The sequence below is a fragment of the Betta splendens genome, chromosome 4, assembly GCF_900634795.4.
Source record: "Betta splendens chromosome 4, fBetSpl5.4, whole genome shotgun sequence".
Lineage (NCBI taxonomy): Eukaryota > Metazoa > Chordata > Actinopteri > Anabantiformes > Osphronemidae > Betta > Betta splendens.
Window position 1 is genome coordinate 24,528,930 of NC_040884.2, and position 20,169 is coordinate 24,549,098.

A 20,169-nucleotide genomic window follows, 5' to 3' on the forward strand; every position below is an offset into this window, starting at 1 on the left:
CGTCTCCTCTGTGACGCAGGCTTCGGCTTGACCCAGGAGCTGCAGGGAAACGCCGGGTGCCAGTTCTCCTCCGGCCCCGAGGAGAGCGTCTACTTCCAGGTGGGCAGCTTCGACCGCAGCCTGAGCCACGTGTCCTCCGTCTACACCGAGACGTAGAGCAGCGCTGGAGCAGGACCTTCACCCACAGTCTCCAATAGATCTGAAACTACATAGGCTTCATGACAGTAATTCTGTATTATAAACCCCTGAAATTCCCTAAACCCGTTCAGATGTTTGCTGCATCTGCTTAAACATGGCCTGAGAGCGTCAGTGACACCACATTGTGACATTCAAATTAATGAGACACTTATTTATTGGGAAAGAATCTGATATTGTTGTTTATGGCACACGCATGTGGATCAATAAGCTGTGATCACACCTTTGTGCCTCGCATTTCGCATGTTGGTGGGAGGGACTGAGTCCGGTCCAGATGAACTACCTACAGGTCACTCCCTGGCTTTCCGTAAGGATCACAGACTTTGACTCAGCCGTTCCCAAATGAGTTCTACTTGCAACATTTTCTGGTTCCAGATGTGTTTAATGCTGTTGCCTTTCTGCTGATTTTCAGTTCACAGCTGGATACCTTTTTCATCAATTGCTTTTACAGCCACAGGAAAACAGGCCCAAACCCTGATGATGTCATCAGCGTGGTGCGCACATGGAATCAGGCGCTCACGCGGGAACAAAGTGCTTAGTCATTGTTAAATGTGGCGCCTCACACGGAAGCCGCACAGTTCCACCTCGGACGCAGACGTCCGCTGACCGCCGGTCCGACAGCCGCCTCTGGCTCATCCGCACAGCGAACCGTGAGTGAGCAGCCATGCTGTCTCTGCTGAGGGTCAGGCGCAGTGGCATCAGAAACACAACCTTCTACTGTACAAACGTAGTGTCGACATCAGCCTTTTCTGGTGTGGAGCCACATTTTCTGCTTTATTAAAGATGACACGTGTCTCCCAGGCTCCCACCTGAGTTCATGATCTGCCTTTTCAAATTCATTTAAACTTCAAATTAATTGATTAATGCAGTCTGGCAGCACGGAGATCTGTGGACAACTTCCCACTATAAATAAATAGTCATTTTATGTTTAACCCAACCCTTTACCTAGTTCAAGGCTTACAGCCACATTAAGGTCAGTGTTACTAGGGCACAATAATAAATCAGTGGAAGCCACCTTCCTTTAAAAAATATATTGCATCAGTCGTCATTAAGTCATTCCACAGGATTCAGGACGTCATTTATTGAAACTCCATCACCAGCTCAGATTTGCACACTTACAGCACAACCAAACTGAACTTGCACAAGCAGTGTTTCCAGCTTTAACATCGCAAAAACCCGAGTGAATTTTGAATGGAAAGTCGTCTCCCTCCTTTCACCCTCTTCTCTCTCAAATCTACACCCTTTAAATCTATTTTAGTGTTGAAAAGAATATATCATTTGTTGCTGTGTTATTGTAGCAGTGGGGAAAGATGTTCGCCTTCCTCTGTTTTTGTTGTTAAGTGATTTTGCCTTTGTTTCCTGAGGAGGGTTTGGGCTCTTGCAGAGACACCAACTTACTTTATTATATTATATGTATAAAATGTACAGTTTGTTTACAACGGTCATTTGAATGTTTGTCATTTATCAAATTTAAGGAATAAATATTTGATCAAGCAGCGTCTTGTACGCTTTGTTATTTTACAAGTTAACACAAACGAGTTGAATTATTTCACACTAGTTGATTCAAGCGCTTAACCGAGAAAACCTTCAGACTGTGGTCGTGGTGCGCCCTCCAGCGGCCACCGCTGAGCACTGCAGACAGAGGGGTACAGACGGGCGATAAAGCAGAGGAAAAACCGACACAAAGCGTCTTGGTATTGTGGGGGAGCTTAATTGATAGTGTAATTCTCTGGATTGAACTGGATGGATGAATCACATTCTACTAAAGGCTTGATTCCTTATTTGGATGCTGGTGGTGGAGAAAACTGCTGGATCCTCTGACTTCATTAGCATCTGATTCACATGACTGCAATGATCACTGAATGATTCACTGACCCGCTCCATTTACGGACCCTTTTTACTTATGTTTTTCACCAATCGAAATGCAAATGTCCCTTTACTAATTCATTTTTTCAGTTTATTTCTAAAGCACCATGGTACCTGCCTCACATGGTCCATCAGAACCAGGCTCGGGGTGAAACACTGGCTCATCAGGTTCTGTGAGCATCTATACAATCATTTTTCCTTCTGCCATCTTCATTTCTTTCATTTCTCACCCACCCGCCTTTAATTCTGCTTCTTCCTCTTGAGGTAGCTCTGAAAATAAAAGTTGCTGAAGAGTATGATGAGTGTGATGCAGTAGCCAAAGACCACTATGTTCATGGCGTCGGGGAAGTCACAGTCGGCGAACAGGTTGTAGCCCGTGTGCAGGAGGAACATCAGGAACTGCACCTGGAGACGCAGCAGACGTTCAGATGCGTTTTTACGCTGCACGTAAGTCATTCACCGCCACTCACCAGCTGCAGAGACGTGAGGTATCGCTTCCACCACAGGTACCTCTGCATGTGGGGGCCGATGGCAGCCAGGCCGTAGTAGGAGTACATCACCACGTGCACCAAGGTGTTGACGAGGCCGATGAAGAAGGCTGCAGGAGAGTAGTGCAAACTGAACAAAGCAAGCAAGCAACCAGCCAACCAACCAGTCAAACCTACCAGCTAATCAACCAACAGCCAACCAACCAACCAATCAACCAACAACCAACCAACCACCAACCAACCAACCTACCTACCAACCAATAGCCAACCAACCACATAGCCAAAAGAGAAAAAAAAAAAACAAAAAAAAAAAAAAAACAAAAAAAAAAAAGAAAAAAAACAAAAAACGCAAAGAAAAAACAAAAAAAAACAAAAAACAAAATGAAAAAAAAAAAAAAAAACAACACCACAGCCCACCACCCACCCACCCCAACCCCCCACCCCCAACACACAAAACCTACACCAACCAACCAACCAACCAACCAACCAACCTACCAACCAGTCAACCAACCAACCTACCAACCAGCCAACCAACCAACCTACCTACCAACCAATAGCCAACCAACCAACCAACCAACCTACCAACCAACCTTCCAACCAGCCAACCTACCAACCAGCCAACCAACCAACCAACCTACCAACCAGCCAACCAACCAACCTACCAACCAATAGCCAACCAACCAACCAACCAACCAACCAACCAACCAACCAGCCAACCAACCAACCAACCAACAGCCAACCAACCAGTCAAACCTACCAACCAAACCAACCAGCCACGGGCGCCGTGCAGAGCCCACCTCACGCTCCCACACTTACACTGGCCTCCAGCCACGTACTTGACTCCCGCCCACCAGTTGAAGATCATCGTGCCGTGGTGGTAGATGTGAAGGAACGTCAGCTGGTTGTTCTTTTTCCTCAGGATGAAGAACAGCTGCTCACAGACACACAGAGAAAGATAGTTGCAGTTCTGCCGTCTCACACACAGTCGAGATGAATTTCACTGATATTAAATCTGTTTTGCTACCGTGTCACTGAGTTCGATGACCTTGGAGAAGAAGAACCACCAGCAGACTCTGGCCATCTGAGTATAGAACACAGTAACACAGACGTCACTTTATCCTTTTCCTCTTGAAACGCACAACTGTCTGATCGTCTTCATATTCAGCTTGTGCCACTGACCCTCATTGCCAGGGGGCTGCTGCTGTAATCCACAGGCTGACAGAGGAAGCTGTAGTTTGAGAGGCTGGATGTGACCAGGAACTGGAAACAAAACCAAGACCTTCATGTAATGACTCTTTATCTCTACTGAGCACGACGCTGACCTGGTTTCCTCGTTCACACACCTCATAGAACATGTAGGCAGACAGGCCGACCATGGCGAAGTTGTAAACTATGAGAACGACTTTGAGGTCGACGGGCTGCCTGTGTCTCATCAGACGGGGCCCGGCCCCAGATCAGGCAGAGGTAAACCAGGAAGATGAGGGCCACTGGGACGGGGGAGTAGACCAGCAGCCACGGGTCCGTCCTCTTATCTGGAAGAGAGAGGACCTGGGTTTGTTCACTGTGTGTGTGTGTGTGTGTGTGTGTGTGTGTGTGTGTGTGTGTGTGTGTGTGTGTGTGTGTGTGTGTGTGTGTGTGTGTGTGTGTGTGTGTGCGTGCAGATCTGCTAAATGCACAATAAGAACAAGACAAGACAGAGACAGAAGGCCCTGCAACAATCCCTATGGCAGCGTATCATTTAAAACATCTGGCACAACTGCAGGAAGAGATGAATCCATTCAGTTTGTAACAATGTAGCCATGTTAATGTCCGGTACCTCCGTTGTCCACGATCCTCTGGTGCACAGCTTGGACATTTTGCCAAAGGGAAGTCATCTGAAAACGCAAAAGCCCTGAACCTGTGACAAAAAGGAGGAAAATATCGTATCCTTTTTAATCAAATGTATAAGAACCAATCTGCAGCCGGCTGCGCTCACTTGACCGCAGGCAAACGGTGGTGCTGCACACTTCAGTGACAACAGGGCAGAACCTTTGGACACTGGCAAACAGTCAACAACTGAGTTCAGCCTGCAGCTAAGCCCACAGCCTCGTTCTGCGACCGGTGAGCCCGAACCGGAACCGGCTGCAACGACCGAAACCGAGCCGCTGCAAAAACTAAAGACTCGACTGAAGATTAACTTAAAAAAAAAACCTGAGAAACGTAAGAAACCAGTGAGGAGATTCCACTTCCTATTTTCAGCAGGGGGCGCTGTTTCTCGTCTCAACACAAATATAACTAATGTTATAAAATAAAATTACATAAATTGTATTAAGCTTTATAGACACGTTTGTTAGAAACATATGTGTTCTATTTGTTTGCTCGCGTACAGTATCATTCACACCTGCAAACATTCCTATGATTTTTATAAATTAAATAGTCACATACAGATTCACATACAAACTTTAGTGTTAAACATGCATGTCTAAAGACGCCTTGGCATTGGTGCAAACAGGCTGTTACCAGTAGATGTCGCTGTGTTCACTGAACTTTTTTCAACGCAATTTCTTTTTGATTGATTTTGATTTTGATTCAGTGGTTCTGAAAGCGTAATTCAAAAATTCTATATGCTGAGAATAACAGACATTACTAAGGACAAAAGAATGATGATAATTTAATTTGATGTTAGATGATGAGCAGTGAAGGGTACTTGTAGTTATCCACTCTTCCATAAAAACAACTTTTAATTTAGCAAGAAACACATAGCAGACATACACACGTTAGTACATGTTGGTCAAAATATAATGTTAATACAGTGATTATAGTCCTGAACTGTTTTTAAGCATACACATAAAATTGTACATCTTATACTCATATAGTGATCAAAAAATATTAAAATACACCACACTGAACACACTATCAGTGTAGCATTCTGGACTAAATTATAAGAATTTCAAACTTAGTGTGGCCCATCGTTCATTCCTAAGCTATTAGCTTGGAAACACCAGGATGTCCACAGAGACTCTAAGGAGACGGCTCCTCCTTCACTGCCTTGAAGAAGGAGCTGAGGCACAGCTGTCTGCTGCTGCCGCCGTGTGCTGGACCTTTCTTGGGATTTTTTGACTCCTTTTTGACACAAGGGTTTTTCTGCTTCTTTCCATTCTATGTTAAAAGTGCACAAACAGTATGTTATTACTCCAGAACATACATTTTTTTATAGTATGGAAATATGGAAGTATATGGAAGTACACACCGTAGAGGTACCTGCATTTCTAGTGTCCATAGAATCATAAAGCTTGAAAATCTGAAAAGAGTGGATGCATTACAATCATACAAACAGTACATTTACAGTACACACAAAGGATCCTGATTTGATACTTTACTTTTAACAGCAATAGTACAGCGTGTGTGTTAAACTACACGGATTCCTTGGGGTGTAGGACGGACACTAACCTTTTTCACCCCCGTAGATACAGCAGCTTCCTGCAGAGCAGATCTGTTGAGCCACTGTGCGTTTTCAGTCTGTGTTTGTGAGTCGCCGTCCTCCAGACGCACACTGTGAACCACGTAGGTTTGGTGGATGTGGGAGAAGATATGAACCACCTGCAGCGTGAGAGAGTCAGAGGTGTTACACAAAGGGACCACACCACAAAGACACGTTTCACCACATACTGTCCTATGACCATTTTTATATCATATACAGTACTATATTATGCCACAATACTAGTAGTACTAATGGAGCTGTGGTTTACCTCCCCCACATACTGGAAGAGGTTCTCTGTTAACTGGGTTCCCAGCATCCTCCTGAGCTCAGCACAGAGTGTCCTCTTCTGACTTGCCCTGGGGTTTTCACCCTCCAGCAGAAGACTTGGAAACTCCCACAGGCCAGCCAACAAACCTTTTAAATGGTATAAAATAAATAAATCGATTTATGTCTCATTCAGTTGCCCTAACTAAGAGCATACTAATATAAACATCCAAGCTATAGAGCTGCAGAATCATCCAAAGTCATCCTGAATCACAGCCTTCCTCTAAACCCCTGAAACAATTCCTCAGCTGCCATAAACAGACAGCACACTCACTGGGAAACCCTAGATGAACTGACCTTTGTTTGGCCTTTGTGTGAGCAGGTACTCCTCCTCTCCCTCCACTCCCTGTCTAACCACCACACAGGTCAAAGTTCGCTCAACTCGGGGCGGCTTCTTCGCTGGCTTTCTGGGAAAATTGTGAATACCCAGCTCTTCGTTCCAGGGCTCCAGGGAACACAGCTGACACGTTCCACCACTCGCTGTGCAAATAAAATGGACTAAAAATCATGAACGTGTGATGCAGGAGTGAAAGTGAAACACTTACTGCAGTCTTCAATATCAGGGAGCACTGAAGCTTTCCTGCTTAGCTTCCCCAAGAGTTTCTTCGAGGTTTGTTCTTGTTTGAGATGAACCTGCACAGACAACCACAGCAATCAGCACACTCCACAAATCATAGCCAGTACTACTAGTGCTACTAGTGGCACCAATTAGACCCTGCAGTGGTACTTACCCTGCTATAAGAATGGCAGTGGGGCTGTATAGGACACTGGCTGCAGAGTGGACTTTTAGGTGTACAGACTCGGGCTCCTAGCTCCATCATAGCCTGGTTGAAGTCTCCTGGTCTCTCTTCGTCCACTAGGGTATTGGCTAGAGTCCTGAAAAATAAAAAAACAGAATGCATTTAAAGTATGTGGCTAGGAAACTTCCAATCAATTCAAGGTTCTTCTTGCTGTGAGGCAAGGTTTCCTCTTAACAATTTCATTTGGACCTATCTAACACAACTTCAAACACAGCCTCTTGTTCAGATTGCACAAAAGGTCATTGTGGTCCTTAAAATATGAACCAGGATTTGAAAGTAATCTCACCAAAGTGCCTCTGTCACTGCAGGACTGGTGCTGTCAGCACCGATAGCCCTCAGCCGACACAACACCCGAATCACATTTCCATCCACAGCTCCAGTAACCTAGGCAACACGGACCAACTCTGTCATCAGTTGATAACCAGGACACTGCAGACATGAAGTGTAGCAGTAGAAGTACAGAAACATGCGTGTCCAATGACCCACCTGTCCCAGCGCAATGGAGCCTATAGCCGCTGCAGTGTAGCGTCCCACACCAGGAAGCTGCTTCAACAGGCCGTCAACTGTCCGAGGCAGGTGACCCTTCAGCTCTGTCACCACCTACGGTAAAGAAAAATACTAACACTCACCACCTGCAGGCCTGACATGTGCAGCTTAGCACCACTAATACAACCTTCTGAGCGCCTTCATGCAGCCTTTTTCCACGGGAGTAGTAGCCAAGGCCCGCCCACATCTGGTTCACTTCCTGTTCATAAATACAAATTAAACTACAAACAAAACAACAGATTTACGTCCAACACAAACATCATTTTAAAATGACCATGATTGCTGCACATAGAAATCACCTCTAGTTTAGCAGCTGCGAGATCCTGCACTGTGGGCCAGCGCTGGAATGCAACAAAGTGAGGGTTTCAGTTAAATCTGAAGACTGCCCACATCTGTTATAAACCCCATTTCCAGAAAAGTTTAAACAATTTCTAAGGTGCACAAGATTTTTCATTTAACTTAAAATTTCATTCTCAGAGGTTTTAAAATCTTTCACCATCTACAACACATGAACATACACAACGTGTGAAAACTTTTATAAATGTGTGTGACCATTAGGACACATTTAATTAAGTCAACATCCAGTCAATTAGAAAATCAGGTGACCTGTTAACTCTGGTTATGAAGGGATTAAACACTAAAATGACATTTACAAAATGCATCTTAGAAAAACATATTTTCTAAAAATTAATTCATAAAACACAAAGACTCAAATGTAGTTTAGTGCCAACCTTCATCCAGCTGACGTAGTAATCTATTACTGTAGCAACTTGAGTTTGTTGTAGCATGATTTCTGAAACCCACACTGTAGAAATAGAGAAAAGCATTTTGTCAATTGTACAAGCAGCAGAAACGGATACATTTGCCAAGAAAACACTCTGTCACCTCCATATGTTCTGATGTTGACGTCCAGTTCAGTTTCAGCCTGTCAGAGAAAAATTGAAAGCAAACCATTAGTATTGCATTGTATCAGTAATTTTACAGTATATTGTGTTTATAACCAAAGACTATCTCTACTCTATCTATCTATATCTAGGACTATATCACTTCATACAAGACGAATCATACATATATTTACTATTCAGTAGTCTAAGAAATAGTGACACATGTCTGATTATATTCTCCCTGTATTGTCTTTACCAGAGTCCTCCATGGAAGCTCTCTCTTCTCCTGATCGTACCAGCGCAGGAGCTCAGAGCGCAGCTGCACAACACGCGCTGGGTCAGGGAAGGTGTGGTACGAGGAGGGAGAAGAAGAAACATCATCTGGAAGACCAAAAGCAGCTTAGAATCAAATGTATGGATGAAGTAAATGATTCGTGTATCTGTGATTTACATAACACCTTTAGTAACTTCAACATGTACTCGACCTTCTGTCCCGGCGGTTTTTGACCTCTTACGCCTCCGTTTAACGGTTTCTAGTTCCACTCTGGCTCGTTTTCCTTTGTCCATCGCTGAAACTGTTTGCCTCATACTCAAACTCATACTCAAGTGACTTTTTAACTTGTTTATACCCCGCTCGTTGAGCCTTGTTTACGTTATGTTCACTCCCGCCACGTTCGGACTCGGAATTGCTTCTCATCCAATTAACAGTCATGAAACGCTGTACGTAGCGCTACGTCATCTCCGGTGGGCGGAGCCATAGGAATTTCTTTTCTTGATTTTTTAGAAGAAGTTTCAGTTTATCTTCTAACATATGGAAGTTTATCAGACTTCTAATTCAAACCATATCTAATAATTGTAGTTTATTTTTTATTATGACACGTTAGCTGCTTTTGTGGTATGTGCATTGACTTAAAGAGGATTTCCACGCCCTAATGACTAAATATCTGAAATGTCCAAACATGTAGTTTGATAAAAACTTACACAGTAAATATTTTTACATTTATATTTTCTTTTATTAGTGTATACAGTATTTAGAGACAGTTTTCTTAATTCTGAATAATTAAACTTAGAAATTAAATTAGATTTCATCTGGTCAGCCTTCAGAGTTCCCCATCTAAAACTTAAGAAAGAGAAAACAATTCAAAACGTCACTGTGAGCTGAAAAAAATGACAATTTCTATCCTAAGAGAGCAGACATTACCTTCAGGTATGTCAACCTTGTTAGATAAGAGCATTTCTGCTAGTGTGTCATCTATTTCAGTGTACAAGGTCCCAGCATTGTGCTGTGGAAAGAAGGTAACTGTTAGACAACTGTCTGACAGCTTCACACTGATCTTTACTATTATATCAATTCAGTAATTTACTGAAGGAAACCTTAAATGCCGTGAACAGGGTGCTGCCCATGACTCTCTGTACATGTTCCTCAATAAATGGAAACGAATGGACAAAGAGCTGGACAGAAATAAAAACAGCCATTAAGTATTTAAAATATTGTATGTGGATGTTGTTTTTGTGTGTGTGTGTGTGTGTGTGTGTGTGTGTGTGTGTGTGTGTGTGTGTGTGTGTGTGTGTGTGTGTGTGTGTGTGTGTGTGTGTGTGCGTGCGTGCGTGTGCATACTTCTAAGGTCAGACTGGCTTGTATTTGAGCATCAATATGCTCCCTGTTGCCCATGCAAAACAGAAGATGTTGGGTGACCCCAAGAGACAGAATCTCACGAGACAGTTCCTGGTCATCCTCAGCCAACAGCCTTCAACCCGTTCAACAACACAAAAACATACAGTTACTATGTGGTAACATAGACTTACATAGAGATAAATAGTCATTAAAACAATATAGTCAACCAGAACCAGAAAGTCCATAGCCTGCAACAGATTGTTGAACAAATAAGCCATTCAAATCTTTCTGGACAATAAGATTATAATTAGTAATTTACTATACAGGAGCTAAATCTAATGACTGTACCGTAAAGCTTTAGCTGCAGCCGCTTGCTGCACAAACACAGGCAGTGATCCAGTCATCTTGATTTGATCGATTAAACTTGACTCTGAAATAAGACATACTTACTATAATGGGTGAGTAATAAAGTAGTACAACACACACTGCAGTCAATTGAGATTACTACTTCTACTATGTATCTGCTGAGGCATTGTATTTTACAGTGCGAGGACTATTCTTTAAAAGAAGCAGCAAAAACAGAATCAGCGGTAGAAGACGAGGATGGCTTGAAAGTCACCTTCTATGTTTGGGTGCTGCTGTTCTTCTTTAGGAGGCCTCAGCAGAGCCACCAGGCTACTCAGCAATACTGGTCTCACATCATAACGCTTCAGCTCTAATATCAGATTAATGGCTGCAAAATGAAACGTCAAACACACACAGAACATATTTAATGGTCATTATAGGACAACGGCCCATGGAGTCAAATATAACGACTAACATCACATACCTTCATCCTGCACATCCAGGTGCAGAGACCTGAGCACACTCAGCAGAGGCTCCACAATCCAGTGATGAGCTGTCTTCAGCCTAGTCTGTGGATGAGAAGTATTACTTGATTATTGTATACATGACGTCTGACGTTAACGCCAGTAGTGATATTTGGAGTCACTGAATGCACCTGCACAGTGTGTAAAGTGTGCAGGACCAGCTGCTTGGCTTTAGGAGAGCTACAGGTCATCAGGGCAATGAGAGCTTTGTAGATCTGCTCCTGGTATTCAGGATTTCCATGGGACAGAGACTCCAGCAGGGCACACGCCGTCTCCTGGGTTTCCACAGAGTTTGACTTGGTCAGACACTCCGCTGTGACTTTCACACCTGCAACAAAAGAAACCTAAAGGCTACGCTGACTCACACTGTTAGACCTAAACACCGCATCTGGATGTACACACTGTATAATGAGCTATTTGATCTCTGCATTTACCTTGGCTTTTACAGACGATCACCTTGTACCTGCGGCCAGCGTTGGAGACGCTGAGCAGAAGGCGCAGGGCTTCTGCCCTGTCGGGCTCTGTGCTCTGGGCCTGTCTCAGGACGTCCAGCAGCGTGAGGACGCCTCCGTCCTCCAGGAACTCCGTCAGGTACTGATCACTACAGGACGGGGGCCGGGTCAGCGTCTGCACATTCCACAGCGTATGATACAGTTCAATCTCACCCACTGGCTTAATGTGGACAGGAAAATCCCAGTAGCTTTAAGCTGGAGTCCCAAGTAAGTGCCAAACATGTATCTGATTTACTGTGTGAAGGACCAAGCCACATGTTTGGATAAACTCGCCTTTATTTAAAACAGAGGAAAGTCTCTATAATTCAACAGTCGCCTAAAGTGAAGCAGAATTTGCTGTCACACAAGGATACGTGAGTCTCATCCACGTGGTGAGTCTGGCCAGAAACAGACTGGCCACCTTGGCGAACTGCAGCTCCAGCTCATAAAACGTCTTCCCAGAGTTCTGGCTCACGAAGGTGCGCAGCATGCGGCTGCGGGCCGAAGCGTCGCCGCGGTCCCACTCCCGGAGAAAGCCGAGCACCTTACCGATGTTAGCCTGCGCCTCGGCCGCCGACATGGCGTCTGGAGGAGCTTTAGTGGGTCCACACGTAGCTAGGTTCACGCTAGCTGCCCTTCGCTAGCAACAAGGCAGGGGTTGCCTAGCAACGCCCCACACAGGCGCGTGACACGAGTCCCGTTCAAAACGTTTGTTTAGGATGAGTTCACACAGAAACACTGGTGAAAAAAGAACCAGTTAAAAGTCAAGTTCAACAAATGAGACTTTTGTAAACGTAATGAAAAAAGCAAGGAGTCAAAAAACACGCTTGAATCCGAAAGGCAATTGTCAGATACCTGCTGTTTTATAGTTTGCCCCTGGTTTTATACGCTCGAATGAAGCATGAAGCCCTAAAGATGGAAGGTGAAGCGTCTTTAACCACTAACACGGTGTCCGGTCGCTACTAAACACGAATGAGGATCTTCTTTATTATTATTTTGTCTTTGTAAACAGATAGAATTAAATAGGGTTTAACAGGACTTTTAGACTCATCACTTGATGTTTCTTTATTTGCTAAACATCATATTTGAGTATGTGCTTGACTCCATCCATCCATCTTCTACCATGCGGGGTGCTGGAGCCCATCCAGTCATCTATGGGTGAGAGGCAGGGTACACCCTGGACAGGTAACCAGTCCATCAACACACACACACACACACACACACACACAACCATTCACACACACTCACGCCTACAGGCAATCCAGAGTGACCAATGAACCCAAGGCATGTTTCTGGACCGTGGGAGGAGAACCCGGAGAACTCGGAGAACCCGGAGAGAACCCACGCGAACACGTGGAGAACATGCCAACTCCAAACAGAAAGGCACCCGCTGCGCCTCCGGGAATCGAACCCAGGACCTTCCCACTCATGTGACTCATGTGACCCAAATGTGGCGTGTTAGTGCATATTTAGTGGGTGTGGTGACTCTAGAAGTAGATGAAGCTGTGCACACATTTCTTCCACCTTTCTTCAAATCACCTCATTCTCAGCTCAGGTAAGTTTACTCAGCAATTTAACAGGCTACTGGTCAAACTCAACATTATCTGTTCACATCAAGACATGCAGTTGGTTGCACTGTAGCCATCAGCAGGTTCTGGCAATGAGCTACAAAATAAAAGTGACAGGAAATTAGGATGTTGGGTTTTGCTCCATTTCTTGTGTACAATAATATACTAAAATTATATTAAAGCTATTTATTTCCCACAGTTTATTGCAGTTAAAATGAAAGAAAACACCTTATTATTCTTCACGTTTCTGCGCAGCATCAGCTTGTGTGCAGGTGAGTTCACTGTTTATTAAAAGAGGAATGTCATTTAAAAAAAACAAGTATGGCCCATCTATATCGTTACCAGTGTTATAAATAATAACAATAAAATAATTGAATAACTGTAATCGGTTTCATCGCACCATAGGTGAAGAGGAAGGTTTTGTCCGTCTGGCTGGTGGACAGGATTCCTCTGAGGGACGCGTGGAGGTATTCCACAACGGTGCCTGGGGAACGGTGTGTGATGATAACTGGGACATGAATGATGCCAAGGTGGTGTGTAAGCAGCTACGCTTCCCTGGTGCCAGAGAAGCTTTGCAATCTGCAGCATTTGGCCAAGGTGCAGTACGGAAGCTCAGTCTGACTTAGATGCAGCTCAATACGTTTTTGTGCACTTCAGATAAACAAAAGAATGATACTGTCGGCACTTTAGATAGCTGCATCATGACTGACACTATGTACTGATGTTAGGTGTGGGCAACATCTGGATGGATGATTTAAATTGTGAGGGGACAGAAGGACACCTGCTCTTTTGCACATTTGCTGGCTGGGGGACCCATAACTGTGGTCACGGGGAGGATGCTGGAGTCAGGTGTGAAAGTGGTAAGAGAGTTGAGCCTCACATGAAGAAGCTATGACACGATCACGTCACCTATCACATCACCGTGACCAAACCGTCCTCAGGACCAGAGCCGGTGGACGCCGAGCTCAGGCGCGAGTACGACCTGGACCACAACGCCAGCCTGTCGCGTGAGCTCGGGCAGCTGTTCGACAGCGGCCGCGCCTGCGACCTGAACATCGCTGTGGTGGTGGACGCCAGCACCGTGGAGACCATCTGCGCTCACAGCGTAATCCTGGCTCTGAACGCACACCTCCAGGCGTCCCAACCGGACTTCAGCCGCCTCAGCATCAGCGCCACAGCTGACTGCAGCCAACACGCCACCACGTTTGTCAGGTAACTGAAAGCTGGTGTTCATCATCACTGGCATCAATGCTGATCCTAACATTTGCATTTCAGATATTTCTACACCAGGAAGGTTAAAATGACACTGTCCTCCTCCCACTGCATTCTCAACATGGCCTCCAGCTGGGGCCTGAGGGAGCTCCAGGATGAAGCCGAACATGTGTTCAGACTGTTTCTCACAGAGGACGTCCTCTTCCAGAACCAGAACCTTTTCTATGCGTACGCAGTCCGGGCCGGCGATGCGGCTCTGCAGGAGGTCTGCCTTCGTTTTCTGGCCTGGAACTGTGAGGCACTGATCCGATCCCCAGCCTGGACCGCCCTTCCCTTCCACCTGCTCCAGGCTCTTCTCCCCCGATCGGACCTCGTGGTGCGGAACGAGACCGTCCTCCTGGCAGCACTGGAGAGATGGGCCGCAGCCCAGCAGAACGCAACGTTTCAGGAGCTCCTTCTGAAACTCATCCGTTTCCCAATGATACCGGCGGAGGACTTATACACCCTGGACAGCTCGCGGTACCAAGCCAGCATGCTGCAGGGGTTCCAGTTCAACGCCCTGCCCGTCAGAGCGCTGCTCAGCGACCTGACGCACACACTTTATTCCTACAGGTCCAGGGTTTACACTGGCGGCCCGTGGAGCTTCTCCTTCAGCACCCACGACGTCACAGCTTTTAAGAACTCCGGGCACTACCGCCTCCGGGGCCAGAACATCGACAGTCTGACGTCAGACTTCCAGACACCTGTCCACAGCAGCGCGTACTTTGCTTTACACAGCGTGCGCTGGAAGGCCCGCGTATACACCAGCGCTCGGGACTGCTCCGGGGACAGCGTCTCCTGCCCCTCTCTGCCTGCTGTCGCTCTGAAGATTCAGGACAAGAACAGCGGCGTGCCCAGCGAGACGGAGCAGCGTATACGTTACAGCAACAGGCTCGTGGTCATGTGTGAAGGGAGGTATGTGTTCCACGTTGGGGAGTTTAATGGTGTCAGTGGTGAGAACCTGGTGGTTGTCCCAGACGGCACACAACAAGTCTATCCATGCCACTCAAACCGGTTCTCCTACCAGGTGGTGGTGCGTCCTGAGTTCTCCACCAGTTAATCTGGGTTTTCCTATGGGAACGGCTCCAGTGAGGAGCATTCATAAGGACATTATTATTGTGTCCAGGGTGCAGTCTCTGATCTAATAGAGTTACTGGATTTGTGAAGTCTGACAAAGGTCAGTGTCCGGCTGCTGACTGAGTGCGTAGGTGCATGAGGCTTACGTGGGATCAAGAGGTTATTGTTGGTTGGAGTCTCAGTAATTCGCTTCATGATACGACCAGCATGAGACAAGTCTGTCCGTGTCTATCAAACCTGTTCTACCTATGATACATCACACATCTCACTAGCGATGCAAAATCTGTCCCTCAGAAAAAAATATAATAAAAGACAACTGTGGTTCTAAGATTGTTTTATTTGTACAGGTTTGTGTCACACAGTACATATAATAGTTTGTAATATTGAAGGCTGGATGAACTAGCATCGTTTTTTTAAAAATCTGTTTGTGACTGTGTTCACGCTTCAGTTCTCACATAGGCCTTAGAACCTCCTGCATGCCTTTGTTCCCCGAATTATACAGTAAATTAGCTCAAGTGTCTTATTTATCACTGTATTCGGGCCCTGCTGCCTTAGTGGAACCCCATCCGGGTGTTTCATGCCGTTGCTAAGTGTTCTCGGGGTGACCGCCAGGCGGCGCTCGTGAGGCGGGGAGCCAGGAGAGAAGCCTGCTGGAGGTCTGCTGCCCTCCGCAGGCTGCTTCCCGGTAAATGTGGCTCTCGTCGAAGATAAAGAAGGAACATCTAATGACCGTATGCCTGTAAACCACAGCCCGGACACAATCGGCCAGTGTAGCACCACGCAGGCCACTGGTGCGGGCCGTTTCAAAGTGTTTCTTCCCCACAAAGAGCGCTCAGTCCTCGGTGTGCACTTGAATGTGTGCGCGTGCCAAGTAGCGCAGGCTTCACGCGCTCGGGGCGACACTTTATCTTTCCGGAGGAAACGCAGATTTCGCAGATTCGGCTGCGCCGTTTACACATTTACACGAATTTCAGCAGCTGATCTATAACCACGATCTTAATGGCGCCGATGCGCTCTTTTAAGGCCGCGGTTTGTGTGAACAAAGGCGGATTTACCGGGCCGGCATGGCACCTCCGACAGAGCCGCTCACGAGAACACAGGGAGAGTGACAAGGACGGGGAGAGGGAGAAAGAAAGGGGAGGGGAGCTGACATTAAAGCAACACAACAAGGAAACTACACTGCCTTCATTTCATGTTTTTGAATAACAGCCGGAGCTAGCGTGGCGGAGAGGATCCGTGAAATCCGCCCGGAGCTCAGCCCGTCGCAGCCTTCAGCCTCCGGAAACGAGCCGCTTTTAACCGGCTTGGGTTTGCAGGCGCTCTCCGACATGGGTGAGAATAATGAAATGGCTTTTAATTGTGATCGTGGGGGGAATGAACAGAGGGGGGAGCAGGCCCGTCGTCGCCGACACGGCCGTGCCCTAATGGAAGGCGGAAACAAAGGCCAAGCGCACCGCGTTAATACAGCGTCCATTCGGATGATCTCACGTCTCAGTTCGGTCCCCTTGAGATGCCTTTCGCCGCCGCAGCGTAGCTACCGTGTAGCGTGCGGCGATAATGGACGATGCTGGCTGTCATTGCCACTGCTACAGATGTGTGACTGCTAGTCAGGTGTCCTAGCCGCCGGTGTAGAGCGCCTGAAGTCCAGCTGTGGTTAAAAGCCACCTTTCTAGCTCCCCCCCCCACGTTTATATTTAATCCGAGTCCACTCCAGCAGACTTGATGGTGACCCCTGACGTCCCCTCAGGTTCGGAGCCACCCAGCTCTCCACAGGTGGTGGAGGATGGAGGAGAGGAGGACGAGGAGGAGCTGAGTGGGGGAGAGGAAGCAGACATGCGGTCCAGTTCTGGCCGGGGCTCCCTGCTGACCCGCAGAGGCATCACGCTGAGGGTGCTGCTCAAGGACGGCCTGGTGGAGCCCGGGGACGGGGTTTTAGCCATTCACTACCTGGTAGGAACACCTGAACCTCCAGCACAGACACCAAGCGCATATTTGAGGTGTTTTCTTCTCATTCTCTCATCTCTGCTCCCTCAGGGTAAGAACTTTGTAGGCGACCTGCTGAATGATGGCAAAATCCGCTGGGTGGAGACGGGTCAGATCTTCAACTCCCCCAGTGCTTGGGCGACGCACTGTAAACGCCTGGTCAACCCAGCCAAGAAGTCCGGATGTGGCTGGGCCTCCGTACGCTACCGGGGCCAGAAGCTGGTCCAGTACAAAACCACCTGGCTGCACAAGTACCAGCCCAGTGCCGACATGGTGAGAGGACGAGGAGTCTGTGCTGCACGGCTGGTATGAGGACCCAAAGGCATCAGTGTTTTTCACCTGTGTTGCCAGAGTCTGGTGAGCGAGGAGGATGATGACGAGGATGAAGAGGAAGGGAAGACCGCTGTACAAGCAGAGGAGAAAAACAAGAACGGCAAACCTGGGTTAAACGGTAACCCCCCCCCACCCCACACACACACACACACGCTTATCTCCCCTCTCCTCTCAACCAGCCGCAGTAAATGATTCCCCTCCACTGTTACAGATGTGATGGTTTCACGGAGGACTGACCGGGAGAGAATCCCTGTCCGATACTGCACCCTGGGCACCAGAGATGCTGCCAAGTACCGTCTCCCACTGACCCACTGTCGCTTTATTTAACGCGAGCCCCGTGCTCTGTGCCCCTGCGGACGTAACCGACTCTCGCTTCTGTCCTCAGGGATCCACACACGCTGGTGGAGCTGTCGGCCTTCTCAGCCATCAACAGATTCCAGCCTTTCAACGTAGCTGTGTCCAGTAACGTTCTGCTGCTAATGGTGAGGAACGCTTCCTTTAAGGAATGAGATTTGAGAATAACAGCTGCCTAATAAACTGCTGCTTGCACCCATCAGGACTTCCACTGTCACCTGACCACCAGCGAGGTGGTGGGATACCTGGGAGGACGATGGGACACCAACACACAATGTGAGGGGACCCCCGAAGTTTATGAGTTATATAAAAAGTTAATAATGACGAGAACGGATTAACCCAAACTCTTCCTCTGTTCTGTTTTCAGTGCTGACCGTCTTAAGGGCCTTCCCCTGTCGGACCAGGCTGGCGGACAGAGAATCTGCCTCCGCTGTGGAGGAGGAGGTAACACAAATCGCCTCATCACAAAGCAGGCAGGTCAAAGACACTGTAGCTGCTCACTACTCCGGCGCTTTACTCTCGTCCAGATTTGTCAGAACCTGTTCTTGCGCGGCCTGTCGTTGGTGGGCTGGTACCACAGCCACCCCCGAGGTCCGGCTCTGCCGTCGCTGCAGGACATCGACTCCCAGATGGACCATCAGCTGAAGCTTCAGGGTTCCAACAATGGCTTCCAGCCCTGCCTCGGGATCATCTGTGGTGAGTGATCAGGTAAAGGAAAGTCAATCTCTACTCATCAGGCTGATTTAACCCAACCAAGCTTTTTTTTCTCCTTCCATCCAGGTCCATATTACCATGGCAACCAAGGTGTGGCCTCTACAATAACCCCATTCTGGGTCGTACCACCGCCTGAGGTGAGGACTCTGTTACGTGATTGACTTAAACAGGTAAATTCATTGCTCAACATTCTCATTGTCTTCTTTCCTTCAGCAACGGCCCAACGACTACGGCATCCCAGTGGCTGTGGAGGTCACCTACGTACAGGACAACTTCCTGACCAGCGACGTTCTCAATGAGATGGTGATATCTGCAGATAAAGAAACACTTATTTTTGGATAAATGTGCTGTAAATGAGTCTAAAAGTTTCGACTCTGCTTTTTTTTTCCCAACAGATGCTGCTGGTTGATTACTACAGGGCAGCTCCTGACCTCGTCCAGTTCAACCAGTACTGGTGTCCTGACACAACCATGATGGACAAGATCAAGGTATGGTGACACACACGCGAGCTGTGAAACGTGGGCCGCTGCCGCCTGACTGACCAAACCCCCTCCCTCAGGGCTCTCTGAGCTGCCATGCGCCCAAAGACCAGGCCTACTCCCAGATCCTGGAGCACGTCTACAGTCAGCTGAGCGGCATGCAGTGAGCGGAGCCGCTGCACGTTAGCACGCGGCTGCCCTGCGCCTCACGTCGACACATTTCAACAAGCTTTTTGAGTGTAGCACAAGGCCGAGAGCAGGCGGTGACGTCTTCACAAATATGTAGATGCCTTGTATCTGTCATACTTGAGCGACTATTTAATTTTTGACACACAAACACACGGCACTGGCTCAGAAAGCAGCAGTTGTGTTACAGTAGATGCTGCAGGAGCCTGTCAGGCTAACTGGCCTCCCCACCGTCACACATGGACCTATGGCCAGACATCTACAGCCTAAACGGTGTTGAGTTTGCCTTTATAGACGACACCAACGGATCCACCAGTGGTTAGACAAGAAACTGAAGACAAACAGGAAAATATACCACAGTAAATGTATGCGTTTGAGCTGTTGTTAAGGCGAGTTGTGCGGCTGCAGGTAAATCCCTTGTGCCAAGCGGTTTTTAAACGGACCAGTGTGTGTGCTATGTTGTGACTGTGCCCCTCTACTGTCTCCCCGTCAGGTCACGAGGCAACCGTCCTGTTGGTCAGGACGGAGACTCGCTTCCTTTTTACCTGTACTGTATTTATTACTAACTGTGGACTGTGTGATGTACATGTATGAAGACTTATGCCTTAAGCCTGCTGATTACACAAAGCATTAAAATCTACACACTGGAACTAATGAAACACGTGTCCATACAGTTTATGCTTAGA

At 47.2% G+C, this 20,169-nt stretch overlaps 6 protein-coding genes across 14 annotated transcripts in view; 3 read left to right on the forward strand and 3 right to left on the reverse strand.

The window, feature by feature from the left end:
* LOC114853899 (zinc finger protein GLIS1) overlaps positions 1-1,692 on the forward strand; it is a 49,859-nt gene extending 48,167 nt beyond the window's left edge. For all 3 annotated transcript variants that reach the window (XM_029147789.3, XM_029147787.3, XM_029147788.3), the window contains one exon: positions 20-1,692. In XM_029147789.3, coding sequence (XP_029003622.1) covers positions 20-156 — 137 coding nt within the window. In that variant the 3' untranslated portion in view covers positions 157-1,692. The remainder of the gene's footprint in view (positions 1-19) is intronic.
* elovl8b (ELOVL fatty acid elongase 8b) lies at positions 1,262-4,788 on the reverse strand. Its single transcript, XM_055508520.1, is given in 9 exon segments — positions 1,262-2,466; positions 2,532-2,659; positions 3,366-3,480; positions 3,574-3,630; positions 3,729-3,809; positions 3,893-4,001; positions 4,003-4,081; positions 4,366-4,446; positions 4,525-4,788. Coding segments are annotated over 8 exon segments (792 nt in total). The 5' UTR covers positions 4,424-4,446; positions 4,525-4,788; the 3' UTR covers positions 1,262-2,301.
* Positions 4,789-5,183: 395 nt separating this feature from the next.
* mutyh (mutY DNA glycosylase) lies at positions 5,184-9,425 on the reverse strand. Of its 3 annotated transcripts, none has more exons than XM_029149209.2 (15): positions 9,049-9,425; positions 8,820-8,944; positions 8,565-8,604; positions 8,411-8,484; positions 7,979-8,020; positions 7,807-7,878; positions 7,620-7,733; positions 7,420-7,517; positions 7,065-7,209; positions 6,879-6,966; positions 6,631-6,813; positions 6,278-6,423; positions 5,979-6,128; positions 5,790-5,829; positions 5,184-5,687 (listed from the first exon to the last, which is right to left on the reverse strand). In XM_029149209.2, exons 1-15 carry the CDS (start codon positions 9,161-9,163, stop codon positions 5,485-5,487), a joined length of 1,635 nt encoding a protein of 544 aa, XP_029005042.1. In that variant the 5' UTR covers positions 9,164-9,425; the 3' UTR covers positions 5,184-5,484. The 3 variants fall into 3 exon arrangements, with proteins under 3 accessions (XP_029005042.1, XP_029005041.1, XP_029005043.1); XM_029149208.2 differs by having other exon boundaries at positions 9,022-9,425; XM_029149210.2 differs by having other exon boundaries at positions 5,779-5,829; positions 9,022-9,425.
* A 129-nt stretch (positions 9,426-9,554) lies between these two features.
* armh1 (armadillo like helical domain containing 1) lies at positions 9,555-12,254 on the reverse strand. Of its 2 annotated transcripts, none has more exons than XM_041070597.2 (11): positions 11,913-12,254; positions 11,717-11,785; positions 11,482-11,648; positions 11,179-11,375; positions 11,008-11,092; positions 10,798-10,911; positions 10,527-10,608; positions 10,182-10,311; positions 9,938-10,015; positions 9,765-9,846; positions 9,555-9,683 (listed from the first exon to the last, which is right to left on the reverse strand). In XM_041070597.2, exons 1-11 carry the CDS (start codon positions 12,116-12,118, stop codon positions 9,664-9,666), a joined length of 1,230 nt encoding a protein of 409 aa, XP_040926531.1. In that variant the 5' UTR covers positions 12,119-12,254; the 3' UTR covers positions 9,555-9,663. The 2 variants fall into 2 exon arrangements, with proteins under 2 accessions (XP_040926531.1, XP_055363936.1); XM_055507961.1 differs by having other exon boundaries at positions 10,527-10,623.
* Positions 12,255-12,394: 140 nt separating this feature from the next.
* Positions 12,395-15,762, forward strand: LOC121201651 (galectin-3-binding protein B-like). Of its 2 annotated transcripts, none has more exons than XM_041070412.2 (6): positions 12,395-13,093; positions 13,306-13,378; positions 13,512-13,703; positions 13,835-13,966; positions 14,048-14,318; positions 14,382-15,762. In XM_041070412.2, the coding sequence occupies exons 2-6, from the start codon at positions 13,321-13,323 to the stop codon at positions 15,415-15,417; spliced, it is 1,689 nt and encodes a 562-aa protein (XP_040926346.2). In that variant the 5' UTR covers positions 12,395-13,093; positions 13,306-13,320; the 3' UTR covers positions 15,418-15,762. The 2 variants fall into 2 exon arrangements, with proteins under 2 accessions (XP_040926346.2, XP_055363933.1); XM_055507958.1 differs by having other exon boundaries at positions 14,451-15,762.
* A 140-nt stretch (positions 15,763-15,902) lies between these two features.
* Positions 15,903-20,142, forward strand: mpnd (MPN domain containing). 3 transcript variants are annotated; one of them, XM_055507959.1, is made up of 14 exons: positions 15,903-16,225; positions 16,644-16,766; positions 17,152-17,384; positions 17,469-17,690; positions 17,769-17,868; positions 17,962-18,040; positions 18,136-18,232; positions 18,308-18,380; positions 18,472-18,548; positions 18,632-18,800; positions 18,885-18,955; positions 19,032-19,121; positions 19,214-19,306; positions 19,378-20,142. In XM_055507959.1, the coding sequence occupies exons 1-14, from the start codon at positions 16,168-16,170 to the stop codon at positions 19,462-19,464; spliced, it is 1,572 nt and encodes a 523-aa protein (XP_055363934.1). In that variant the 5' UTR covers positions 15,903-16,167; the 3' UTR covers positions 19,465-20,142. The 3 variants fall into 3 exon arrangements, with proteins under 3 accessions (XP_055363934.1, XP_029003367.1, XP_055363935.1); XM_029147534.2 differs by having other exon boundaries at positions 17,182-17,384; XM_055507960.1 differs by having other exon boundaries at positions 16,007-16,119.
* Positions 20,143-20,169: the final 27 nt, after the last annotated feature.

What these genes read in the sequence shown, in the direction of transcription:
- armh1 (XM_055507961.1), bottom strand. Translation starts at nt 12,118, where the DNA reads ATGTCGGCGGCCGAGGCGCAGGCTAACATCGGTAAGGTGCTCGGCTTT. An exon ending in ACACTTTACACACTGTGCAG is followed by an intron (nt 11,093 to 11,178) that starts GTGCATTCAGTG and finishes TCTCATCCACAG; the next exon opens with ACTAGGCTGAAGACAGCTCA. An exon ending in GCAGCACCCAAACATAGAAG is followed by an intron (nt 10,624 to 10,797) that starts GTGACTTTCAAG and finishes CATTATAGTAAG; the next exon opens with TATGTCTTATTTCAGAGTCA.
- LOC121201651 (XM_041070412.2), top strand. Translation starts at nt 13,321, where the DNA reads ATGAAAGAAAACACCTTATTATTCTTCACGTTTCTGCGCAGCATCAGC. An exon ending in TGGAGTCAGGTGTGAAAGTG is followed by an intron (nt 13,967 to 14,047) that starts GTAAGAGAGTTG and finishes AACCGTCCTCAG; the next exon opens with GACCAGAGCCGGTGGACGCC. An exon ending in CACGCCACCACGTTTGTCAG is followed by an intron (nt 14,319 to 14,381) that starts GTAACTGAAAGC and finishes TTTGCATTTCAG; the next exon opens with ATATTTCTACACCAGGAAGG.
- mutyh (XM_029149208.2), bottom strand. Translation starts at nt 9,163, where the DNA reads ATGAGTTTGAGTATGAGGCAAACAGTTTCAGCGATGGACAAAGGAAAA. An exon ending in AGCTTCCATGGAGGACTCTG is followed by an intron (nt 8,605 to 8,819) that starts GTAAAGACAATA and finishes TTTCTCTGACAG; the next exon opens with GCTGAAACTGAACTGGACGT. An exon ending in CAACATCAGAACATATGGAG is followed by an intron (nt 8,485 to 8,564) that starts GTGACAGAGTGT and finishes CTATTTCTACAG; the next exon opens with TGTGGGTTTCAGAAATCATG.
- mpnd (XM_055507959.1), top strand. Translation starts at nt 16,168, where the DNA reads ATGCCTGTAAACCACAGCCCGGACACAATCGGCCAGTGTAGCACCACG. An exon ending in GTAACGTTCTGCTGCTAATG is followed by an intron (nt 18,233 to 18,307) that starts GTGAGGAACGCT and finishes TGCACCCATCAG; the next exon opens with GACTTCCACTGTCACCTGAC. An exon ending in CTGCCTCGGGATCATCTGTG is followed by an intron (nt 18,801 to 18,884) that starts GTGAGTGATCAG and finishes CCTTCCATCCAG; the next exon opens with GTCCATATTACCATGGCAAC.